The following is a 13,152-nucleotide window of genomic DNA, read 5'->3' on the forward strand; positions in this document are numbered from 1 at the left end:
TTTTATTTTGTTTTATAAGTTATTTCTTCTTTGAGCCGGGCCGGTTCTAGAGCCGGCCTGAAAAAGAAAAGTGTTTCCTCTGATGTGAATAAATGAAAAGCAAATTCTTCCATGTCGTCTTTTGGCATGGCACGCGCTATTATTATTATTATTATTATTATTATTATTATTATTATTATTATTATTATTATTTCTTAACATTGCATTGTTATTATTTTCTTTTTCAGTAGCATTGCAATTGTTATTATTATGTTAGATATATAATTATACGCTCACTTCCATACAACTAGTCATATATATATATATATATATATATATATATATATATATATATATATATATATATATATATATATATATATATATATACAGAGAGAGAGAGAGAGAGAGAGAGAGAGAGAGAGAGAGAGGAGATTGGGGGCTTGTTAATTTCATCTTAATGCCTTAGAAAGAATATTGCCAAATATATGCCTCTAGTCGAGCTGAAGTTCCGTGTGACATACCGCCACCTGAAATATCCCTCGTGATACGGCGCAGTCAGAACAAAGTTCGCAGTAGAATGTAATATATGGGTTATACCGCAAAATACACTCATCTGTGCTCACTTAATTTTGTCAAGTATGACAGTCGACGACGGAAAAGGAGGGGATTATTCATAATGGGAGAGAAAGAGAGAGATTACGTCGCTTATCCTTTCGTATCCTATTTTCCATCTTTATTCTCTTGGGATCATTATTCCATCCTATATTTGGAGAGAGAGAGAGAACAGAATAAGGGTGAGAGGGGAAGCTACCGAGAGATGAGGCTTAGGCTGAGGGCCTCCCATACTCCCTTGTCGTTCTCATTATTCACGTAAGATATCTCTTCATGGATTTAGCAATGGCCGGCTAATATTATTATTCTCCGAAGAGTGGAGACCGATATCTCTCTCTCTCTCTCTCTCTCTCTCTCTCCCCTCCCAGCTTTCGATTTGCGCATACGTATTACATTTCCGTGATCATTATCAATCATGACTCATTACTAGTACAGCTACTGGGCCAACCTCACACCTTCCTTTAATCTGCTGGTAGGTCGTGAAAGCGCAGTTTTTTCTTCAAGTTTAGTTTTTCAATGATGCTTAACATTATTTTAATTTTCAGTATTACGTATGTCAGTAATAGTTGACCACCACTAACCCACCCCCCAACTAGTAGGTAGTGAGACCAAAATACTGTATATACTATTTTTAAATACCTGTAATTCTAAGGCTATTTTTCCTTTGATTTTATTTTACTTTTTGTATTAGACACCTTTTTGTTTGTTTCTGATCCAACATCTTTTTGTCCCGTTGAGAGGTTCTGTCGTCTTGATAATCTACTCTCATAACATGAATTTGTATCTTTCTCTCCTGGTTAAATTCGACTAACTTCGTAAGCAAATCTGTCTTTAATTGTTTACATTTTTATTGTAGGTAAAGGTATCCTACGGTAATTTAGCAACACGCCCACTGAATATGAAATCTACCGACTTTACTCATACCACGCATGTGTCTCCTTTGCAGTTTTACATAAGGGAAACTAATAAAACGACACATTTAGCAGCTGATGTTAGCAACAAACTCTTCGGAAATCTGACATAGCATTTCAATTACTACGATTCGAAATCTAAAGGGAGCTTACACATGCACACACACACACACACACACACACACACACATATATATATATATATATATATATATATATATATATATATATATATATATATATAATATAATTAATTATATATACAGTATATATATATATATATATATATATATATATATATATATATATATATATATATATATATATACACACAGAAACACAAAGAGAGAGAGAGAGAGAGAGAGAGAGAGAGAGAGAGAGAGAGAGAGAGAATGTGTCTAAATTTCACTTGAGGATTACCTCGTCAGTGTCCCTTCCTCGTATTTTCAATTTATTACAGGACATTACAAAAGTCTTATTTTATGTCCTCTCTCTCTCTCTCTCTCCGCCCAACTTGCAAACCACACCAGTTGGATAACGAACATGTATATAATTCATACCTTAGTGGATATTTAAAGAAACTTGGCCTTGCCATTACATTTCCCCATCAGGGAGCAAAAACAATTAATCAGTACTGAATCGAGAGGAAACATTTCATCACGAAGGCAGAGCAGAGAGAGAGAGATGTAAATATCTGAAGAGAAAAGTATTATTTTGGGAGTTAAAGACACAGATTTAAAAAAAAAAGGCAAGGTCTTTTTTTCTTAATGGAAGGTAAAGACGAAACGAAAATCTTATTTTTAAATGATTTTTGGGAATCCCACCACCACCATTGACCGCCGAGGCCAATGGGAATAAAAGAACCCCAAGTTTCTCCTTTTACATTTATAATATCTTCGCCGAATTTCTTTTTTCCTCGTTGATGTACCGTAGCTTTGTATATTAAAAAAAAAGGAAAAATTGGTGTAATGACGAAATACAGAAAGTCATACAAAACAATAGGAGAATAAAACAGTAATCAGTACGATGAAGTACAAGTCTCGAACCGATAAAACGCTCATTTCCTTTTTATTTATATATATATATATATATATATATATATATATATATATATATATATATATATATATATATATATACATATACATACATACATACATACATACATACAGAAGGTATTAGCCTCCCAGTTCTCAGGAATTTCTTTGTATGGGACAGGTTGCGTTTCCCATGTGATTGTAACTCACAGAGCCAGGTAAGTACCAGAGGTACACGGGGATTTAATGGAACTAGACTAGAACTAGCAAGAATCGTTCAGCTTGTCTAGAACTGATTATATATATATATATATATATATATATATATATATATATATATATATATATATATATATATATACAATATATATTTATATGTATATGTATGTGTGTGTGTGTGTGTATGCGAAGATGCAAGGAAAGGAGGAAAGCTGAAGACAGTCAATGTTGTTCTGTCAAACATTTTCGGGTACACAAAAGACTTTCAGTGAAGACACCCTTAAACATTTGTTTTTTGGATAAAGAAGGGAAAATAAAAGGACGAAGATGAAAGCTAGAAACGCACGTCTTCCCCAGTGTTTAATGTACAGGCAGCGGATAATGCAAGAAATACATACATACACACAAACACACAAAGCGCGCGCGCGCGCAGCATACATTGCCATTTGTTAAAATTTCAGTCTTGTAAGCGATAGATACATTAAATCTAGAATAAATGATACAACCATCCAAAAATCCTTTTCTTTTCTCTTAGCAGGGAAGACGCTGGATTCAAAGTAACATATTACGTATTCCGGAAAGACAGTCGGTAGGATCTTAAGAAAGAATGCTGGAACTAGTTACTGGAAGCATCCGGTTTCATCAGAAGGATATTCTTGTAAGTCGGAATCCTATTTGTTTGTTCAGTTGAGGAAGAGAGTAAGAATCGACTGACTGAGTGGGCGTCAAAATGTCAGTGTGAGCACAGTACAAGTGTTGGTAAAACAGCAGCGTTTCTCTCTCTCTCTCTCTCTCTCTCTCTCTCTTCTTCCTGCTTTTCAAAAACATTCCTCAGGTTTCCAACACCTCCCCTATGAGTCCGCTTCAACGGGTTTTTGATATCTTTTTTTGGAATGTATTGAAGAAATCTGAGCCGACCTCTTAACTGCATTCTTAACTATTTGCATACATTCTGCCTAATGAGAAGCTTTAATGTATTTTCTTTAAATACCAAACTGGATAAATCTTGAGTAGCAGTTGCAGTTACTGACTTCAGTTTTAATTCTGAATGATTTACAGTTAAATAGACACAATTAGGTGAATTAGTTTGAGTGAGTTAGTTATAATGAACTTCAATTTAATTTTTAAAATTTTTAATAAAGCAAAAACAATTAAACGAACCCACACCAATGGATTTTTGGGTAATATTTCTATTTCCGAAAGGCCAATATGATCTTAAATTACCCGTAGCAAAGCGATAATTATAATCCTCAAAAGATTTTAAAGCTTCTTTTCAATCACTGCCCTACCTGACATAGGAACTGTGTTGTGCACGGTAACCATTACTTGTTATAAAACCTGCTACCAGTTTCGAAGAAAGGATTATACATTAAGAAATGTTAGTAAAATATATTAATATCGATTTCCGAGAGTAATGAACGGAGAAGGGGCAAGCTGTGATAACATCTTTTTTTTTTTATGAAACAGCCAACGTGATTTAAGGGGGGAAATGGAATCATTATTAGAACTTCGATATTTTGTACAACTAGTTTAAAACAGTGAATAATTTACAATACAGGTCTTGTTCTGGACTAATACATTAAGTAAATAAAAGGACATATACGATTGCAGTGTCGTCTGTTTATTTCCATCATGTAATATATATATATATATATATATATATATATATATATATATATATATATACTATAAATATATATATATATATATATATATATATATATATATATAATATATATACTATGTATATATATGCATTTGTATATAATGTATATATACATACATACACACATATATATGTATATATATTTGCAAATAGAGCAAATGTTTCTTGCAAAAATTTAAACCCCAAGAACATTCGACGGCCGAATTGTTGTATCACTCTGACTGACACCTTTACGGTGCATTAATTTTTTTTTTTACTTTTTTTCGTTTGTTTATATTAAGGGGGAACAAAAGGCAATTTCTATCTGGGGAGAGAATTTATGCTAAGTGGACTGTTTGGCAGTTTTATTTCTTACTATCCACAACGATATTCAACATGATCAATTTATTAATTGGTTCTTCGAATTCCTATCAATACCTGCTTAAATATGATATGAGAGAGAGAGAGAGAGAGAGAGAGAGAGAGAGAGAGAGAGAGAGAGAGAGAGAGAGAGAGAATAAAACAATTATTTTACACACTCACATTCATATGCACATATTAAATACTATATCGGTATCAGTAGATTTAATTACATCGAAGCAAATATTAATAGTTTTCTAAACACAGCAACTCAGGCTTAAGAAAATGTTGAAGAAACAGAAATAAATAAAAATTCTACGTTTGCATAATAACGAAAATATGACAGAAAACACAATAATGAGGAAACGCACGCTAAAATATAAAAAAAGAGGAAACAAAAAGAAAACTAAATACATACAGGTGATGAATGCGATTGTTGAAGTTCCAAGCTCACCTGTGAAAGAAGAAAAAACAATGATTAATGTTCGACGAAATCATGTCTAGGGGAAGGTTTGTTTACGTGTTCATTTTAGAAAACCATTCCAATGGTCATGCTAGAATTAAAGTTTTGCATGTTGATATTTTCATATTCACGCGAACTTAATGCGCGCGGGCACGCACGCACACACATACACACACACATATATATATACAGTATATATATATATATATATATATACACACACACACACATACCCATACACCTTTATTTTCTAATAAAATCTCAATAATATTCTACCTCAAAGTAATTCTCTTCTAACCAATACTCTATAGTCACCCTGTAATATTCTGACATACAAAAAGTACAGACAAAATTTCACTGAAATTATTTTCCCCTGGCCCATTTCCAGCCCCTCACTCGCTTTATCCACTTCGAAGGAAAAAGCTGACCACAGTACGAAAACAGTAACAATATTAAGCCTATCCTTCTGCAACCCTGCACTTCAAGCCAATCTGCTACCAACCCGACAATCCCTCATACTTTCGTTCCATCTTGCTCAGAGATCTTTTCACCCTCCTCCAAACCCATTCTTCCTCAAGAGCGCTGCCAAATTAGAGTGACAGCCTTAGTGGGGCGCTGTCTGAATGCCTTTCCTCTTATTACCATAAAAAGCAGAACCATTTAAGTTACAATCCCCTCCGAGAAATGTGGATGAGGTAGCAGAAGGTGCAGGCTGGGTCTCCTGTCAAGAAGATTCCCGACGAGCATAGTTTACGTCGAGCAATTGCGGCTAGATGATAATTGATTTCCATAATGACGACGCATTAAGCCGGGGGTTGATAACGCTGGGTCTCGTGATTGGCAATAGTGGATAACCATGATTAAGTTACAAAGTCAGGAGTTCAACGAAATACCGTGAATACATTAGCACCTCCTTCGTGAGGTTATGCAAATCACATAGAATTGTGAGAGGCGATGGTGAGAAATACACCTAGAGGGATAATATTGTTTAGCACAAGGTTTTTACTGAAAAAGTCGGGAAGAACAACAATGAAGAGGAAAGAGCACAGTGGTTTTAAACCAGGGAAAGGATGTGTGAATCAAGCGGTTTTATGAAACAGTTCTTTGATGTGTTAGATAGTAGTAGAAAGTGGAAAAAAATACAATCATTACTTTTCAAGGCTTCCGTCTATTTAGTATAGGGAACTAACAATAAAAATCATATAACCGGGTACTACTTACACACTTCACTCTATCTTATTTGTCTCTGTAGGGATGTGTTTGTGTATGTGTGCGTGTATGTATATATATATACATATATATATATATATATATATATATATATATATATATATATATATATATATATATATATATATATATATATACTTACTCATATGAGGGTTAAGTGAAGAATCCTTAAACTGCAATAGAAGGATACAATTTTTTCTTTATTGATATGGCGAATTTAGACGCATTTTTAATAAGAGCCAACGTAGCCCCATCCTCGCCAGCGTAATGACGTTTTAGCGGCTTTTGCTTATTAATAAAAGAAATGTACTGGTCATGTTGAGCAATAGTGTTCTTGGCGTTGTGGTTTGCGGCTTCGCAGTTTTAAATTAACTTGTTTCTTCTTATATTTGCCGTTCTTATTCGAAAAGTTAAAAAGTCTTTCTGGCGTAATATCACGCGAAAATGGGACCAGACGTCATATTATTATTATTATTACTATTATTATTTTATTTTTTGGGTCTATCACAGTCATCCTATTCGACTGGGTGGTTTTTATAGTGTTGGGGGGGGGGGTTTCGGGTTGTATCCTGCCTCCTTAGGAGTCCATCACTTTTCTCACTATGTGCGCTGTTTCTAGTAACACACTTTAATGATTATTATTATTATTACGCCAGTTAAATCTTTTTTTCCTCATAAGTCATTCCTTCCTTTGATTCACTTTTTAGGAAGATTTTCAAACGGCAAGGAACCATAGTGTTAATTGTTGTTATTATTATTAACTTTTCAGAAAAATCTTTAAACCGCAAGGAACCATAGTGTTATTATTATTATTATTATTATTATTATTATTATTATTATTATTATTATTATTATTATTATCAACTAAACCTCGCTTTGTAAAACCTTTCGACTCCATTCTAGCAAAAGCTTCGAGTAATGTAGGCTGTTAGCCTACCCTTTCCCTCAGATATCGTCTTCAGATTGAATAATTTTCACTCACTGTCTCATCTTTCTCTTCATTACTTGAGGAGAATCCTTTCCCCATCACTTAAGAGAGGATGGCGACGGCGTGCTCTTACTGGTTCATTTACATATTAATTTCTCTCCCTTTTCTTTCCAACGCTGGTATTCTTTTCCTTGAACTGATTTCGATGCCAAACGTTCGTATCTCAGGCGTGATTCATTTGGTGTCATTCAAAAGGAAACGTTTTGTCCCAAGCGTTATTCATTTTACGTTATTTTAACACCTATTGTTTTCGGCTCGAACGTTATTCATTTGATAACTGTGATTTCAAAACCAATCGTTGTCTCAGATGTGATTTCATTTTAAAGGCAAATGTTTCTGTCTCAAACGTTATTCGTTTGCTATGATTTCGAAAGGAAAAGTTTTTTTGTCACATACGTTAATTAATCCATCCGACTATTATGCATTTGATATTTCAAAATCAAACGTTTCAGCCTGGACCATTATTCATTTGACATGGTTTCTAACGCAGAAAATGTTGCCACATACGTTAATTAATTCATCCAACTTTTCGGGCAACCCTCCCCCCCCAAGGGTTGGGGGGGGGGGTAAACCACAGATGCTTAAGAGAAAAATCACGGTATTAGGTTAGACCTGCATAGGACCGCTGGTTTTGTGTTCTTGTACTGAAAATCTACAATCTATACCACATACATTTTTATCTTTTTGTATTTAAAGAAATATATCTAGTAATACGGAATCATACTAGACATACACCTTTCTGAGTAATAACTCAATGTAGGTTGAGCACAAACAAACGCATGCAAAACGAACACAGTACTCTGCAAAAACGTAGTTTGCAAAAGAGCGCTGGAGAGCGAGTTCGCGTTTGGTTGCTCTGAGGACGATATCAAATTTGGTGAGTGTTTAATTAACTGGCATTTGGTTACAAAAAACAGAGAGAGAGAGAGAGAGAGAGAGAGAGAGAGAGAGAGAGAGAGAGAGAGAGAGAGAGAGAGAGAGAGAATAAAAACACATTCGCCATCAATACATAGTTTAATCCTTTTCATTAAAAACTCTTATGGATTTAGACAGGTTGTTTGTTTAACTAACTCTTATCAGTCCAGTTATGTTTATTTTGTTAGGCACAGTTCATAACAAACAGAAAGTTAAATAAATCCATGTTTATTGTTAGTCAACACATAAGATTTATTGCGGATCATTTTTCTCTCAAATCAAAAAAATCTAGACATTTATAGTTTAGAGAGAGAGAGAGAGAGAGAGAGAGAGAGAGAGAGAGAGAGAGAGAGAGAGAGAGAGAGAGAGAATTTTACATCTGAAATAAGACCAATATTTTGCTTCCCAAATATATTGCTTAATATAATTTTTAGATTTCTTCAGTTTGTAAGATATCACAGAAATTCCGTTATATTTTCTGTTCACATTTTTTTTCCTGGTGATTTCTTAATATTATACGTACTATACTGGTTTATTAGCTGAATTCTCTCTCTCTCTCTCTTTCTCACTACCTGGCCTTCAATCTCTGCAGCAGCAGTCACTCTCCCGTTCATATCCAATTTCTTACTTTACTTTCCAAAATATTCTCAGTTTTGTCATCAGTCAAGCATAATAATGAAATCTTTTCCCATACTGCCTTTGTAACCGACATAGCAATGTTCTGTCTTTACCTAATCCTTATGAAATATCGCAGAACAGTCATTAAATGCAATACCTTGCCTTTAATGACTTTTATCCGTGTTCTGTGTAGACCATTCATCTTTCTTCATTCAATTGATTTTTAAATTCTTCCTCCCCTGAGTCGTCTACCTTCCCCCTTCGTCAACCCCCAATTTCACCTCCCTTACCACAGGCTCCCCCCCACCTTGGCAGCACACACACACCTCCCATTATGGAAGTCGGTCTCTTCTTTTGATCTAATTTTGATTTCGGTGTAAATCCATTTATCTTTTTTTTTTTTCTTTTTTTTTATCTGGTAACCGCGTCTGGCGTATCACTGGAAAGTGGGAGTCCTGATATCTATCCCTCTATATCTATCTGCCTATCTAATTTCCTGTTTGTGTATTGATTTTGAATATTTTATTTGCCGGTGACGATTTTTTTTTTTTGCTCTAGATAAAAACAAATAGATGGATGATTCACAATGGCGTCCGAACCGCTGTAGGCAGAAATTTCCCGTATTTTTCGCGTCCTTGAACCTGGCCGCCCGCCCTCCTTTTGAGGGCATGGTAGTCTTACAATAGGGCGAATGCTCTATATTTAAATTCTCTCTCTCTCTCTCTCTCTCTCTCTCTCTCTCTCTCTCTCTCTCTCTCTCTAGCATGTCCGGCATATAACCAAGTGGACCGATGTTCGATCCGTACGTTTCTGTTGATGTAATTAGTGAATCAGGCACCGGGCTGTTGTTCGACCTTGATAAGCCGCAGCTGGGATGTAACGAAAGATAATAAAAAAAAAGAGAAATAACAGACGTTAGCGATCAGTACCCTGTCAAAAATATTATCCATCGTATAGATAAACAAACGGGAGGGTCTGGACCAGGTAATCTCACCCTGGAGATGAGAAGCCATTCACCAGATACTTCTTTCTCTTTCTCTTTACTGTCAATAAATTCGAAGGGTTAACCTTTCCGGAGAAGACTATGGGTACACAGAGCAGTGGAGCACGACAGACGTTGCGAAACGACTAATGGCAATATAAAAGATTTGCTCTGCCGTAAGCCAAGTCATGCAGGAGGAATGCTCGAATTCGCTGGAAAAAGAATAACATCACAGGACATACCAACAGCATTCTCTACCGCTGGCTTTGAGCGTGAGAGCTCCCCTGCTCGCTGAAGTTGAAATAAAATCAGTCGGAATATAACACAAGAAGGAAATATAAAATAAAGCGGAACATAAAACTGTCAATCGACGATCCACATCAAGCGGTCTGAAGTACAAACTTGCGAGTGCTCATCGGTTTGGTGCGTGGCGTTTTGTCAGTCAGGAATCTTTGGAAACCGGACGAAATATGAATACCAGTAAATAAACCGATTAATGTGTAGATAAGCGACCCGATAAATAGTGACATAAATTGGTAAGCTGTATTACGTAACAGTTAAGTAAAAAGAGAGCGAAATATATCACGAAAATCAGACATCAAAGGAAATGCATGAAATTCAATGACTGTAAAATGAATATTCATATATAATGTGAACAAATGAATACTTAAATAAAATTAAGCAATTATCCCTCAAAAAATAAGCATAAAAATTATACTGAACTCTAACGTAACGCCTGGCATATAAGTAAAACCGATAAAAATAAAAGAATATCAATAAATTGATTAAAATATTGCTTGAATTTATAAGCTGTATATTACGAAAGAAAGGCAGAAACGTCAAAATAAAAACTTTCAAATGATTGGCATCAGAGAAGCACCATGAAAAAAAGTGAATATTTAATAAATCCAAACAATTACTTGGAACTAAGAAAAAAGTGTAAATACAGCGTAAATACGTCAGAAATTTGACAAAACTCTAAAATGAACGAAGAAAGAAAATATGATGAAACGCACGCACACACACAAAAAGTGAATAAATGAATGAAATAGCTGCCGATAGAATTTTTTATTTTTCCTGCCAATGCAAACAAACGGTGTCGCGTTTCAGTATCTAACTCTTGGCTGGGCGAAGGACGCTGCCATATCGGATGGACCTGGCACTTAACGTGCGCACCCGCACACCCGCTCCCTTTCATGCCTATCATTTTCTAGGCGCAACTACCGAATATATATATATTTATGTATCTGTGAATAAATATTACATATATATACATATATATATATATATATATATATATATATATATATATATATATATATATATATATATAATATATATATATATATATATGTATGTATATATATATATATAGATATATTTTTACAGCCATTACAATGTATGTATGTATATACATAGCCGAATAAAATAAGAAGTAGCAATTCCCGTAGTATATGAGCTCGTCCACCAAGTGTATACGCAAGAATCTTCCTTCAGAGAATGATTTTTTTCGTACAATTCTTATTATTATTATTATTATTATTATTATTATTATAATTATTATTATTATTATTATTATTATTATTATTATTATTATTATTATTATTAACCCAAAGTGAATATAAGAGGACTGAAATAGGAAAACAATTTGAACTGTGTTTCTCTGTTACACCTGCAGTAAAGATCATAATCCATATGGCTTATCTCATCTCTTGAAGCCTTGGCCGGATCTCGGAAGAGCTAAAAAGTTGACCCCTTTTCGTCTATCTCAAAATTCATTCTTCGTGTCATATTTACACAAGAGTCTTTGTCAGTAGGTAGGCATTTCTGCAATTCTGTGCTCTCTAGCATTGTCGAAAGTGACGAGGGATTGTAGAGTAAATATATCTTAGTTTAACCAGACTACTGAGCTGATTAACAGATCTCCTAAGGCTGGCCCGAAGGATCTGATTTATTTTACGTGGCTAAGAACCTACTGGTTACCTAGCAACGGGACCTACAGCTTATTGGGGGATCCGAACCACATTACGACGAGAAGTGAATTTCTATCACCAGAAATAAATTCCTCTAATTCTTCATTAGCCGGGTAGGAGAGTCGAACGCTGGGCCAACAGCGTGCCAGGCGACAGCTCTATCTACCCCTCCAGCGAAGAACTAAGAGAGACTTAGACTAAGGGGATTTCAACGTAAATTACATATATATTTATTTTAAGTGGAAAGACCAAAGGGATAGACAACCTAACACCCATTTCTAGCCCAGGTCCGAAGTGAAGCAGAAAAAGGAAAAGGAAGAATGAGAGAGGATGCCGGACCCTCAAAACAGCAGTGTCTAGACCTCTTTTACTCATGAAAAAGGGAACGTTAATAAGAGCCAGAACAAACGATAAGGGAGAGAATTCCAAAGCTTTAAAGCCAGTGGAAGGAAAGCAACAGGCGTGTACAAGTGTCAATAGAGTAGCCTCTGCGATGAATGCCTGCGAAAGGCCTCGGAATTCTCCTAAATCACAGCATGTTTTCGTGTGAGGCAACATGGACGTTACCCTATTATCCAACAGACAGCCCTTCAGTTAACCTTATTGGTTCATGGGAGTCTCAGGAGTAATTAAAGAGAAATAAAAAGTATAAATCCACAGGAAAACCCCACACAGAAAATTTAGAAAATTTAGAAAGCTTATGATGAGTGTTTTGGCTAACATATTTTATCGGTATTCTATTTTATGGATTTACCTTTTTCTTCGTCTTTTTCTTTCCTTTTAATATTCAATCTCAGGCAATTACCGACAGATGAAGCTATTTAATAATATATATTTCAGATGAAAATATACAGACGGCGAACTCAACCTTGTATGCAACAAGTTTTCAGTTTTTTTTTTTTTTTTTTTGTAATCTTAGTATTTCTGATCTTTTGAAACAACTTTCCTTCGGTTAAATAAATAATAGGGCTGTTAGTTATTTTTCATAATGATGAATTTTTCATTACTGGTCCAAGCAAAATCTCATGTAGAAAAAAAAACACACACACACAAATTGCATTGTCATCATCCTTATTAGCTACACATTCTTCTACTTTCTGAAAATATCTTGCGCCTGAAATGATTTAATAGACTAAAATTATAAGAAAAAAAAAGGAAGACTAACACTAAATATATACTTTCTCACCATAATAATTTTCAGTTAGGCTCTAATTCGG

At 34.8% G+C, this 13,152-nt stretch overlaps 1 protein-coding gene across 50 annotated transcripts in view; it reads right to left on the reverse strand.

Annotated features, from left to right (window-relative positions):
• LOC136826963 (uncharacterized) overlaps positions 1-13,152 on the reverse strand; it is a 578,486-nt gene that overhangs the window by 84,678 nt on the left and 480,656 nt on the right. For 22 of the 50 annotated variants that reach the window (XM_067084862.1, XM_067084752.1, XM_067084636.1 and 19 more), the window contains one exon: positions 5,185-5,220. The exons of the other annotated variants lie outside the window; for them this stretch is intronic. In XM_067084862.1, the coding sequence (XP_066940963.1) occupies positions 5,185-5,220 (36 nt within the window). The remainder of the gene's footprint in view (positions 1-5,184; positions 5,221-13,152) is intronic. 50 annotated transcript variants of the gene reach the window in all.

This window comes from Macrobrachium rosenbergii, chromosome 3, assembly GCF_040412425.1.
Source record: "Macrobrachium rosenbergii isolate ZJJX-2024 chromosome 3, ASM4041242v1, whole genome shotgun sequence".
NCBI lineage: Eukaryota > Metazoa > Arthropoda > Malacostraca > Decapoda > Palaemonidae > Macrobrachium > Macrobrachium rosenbergii.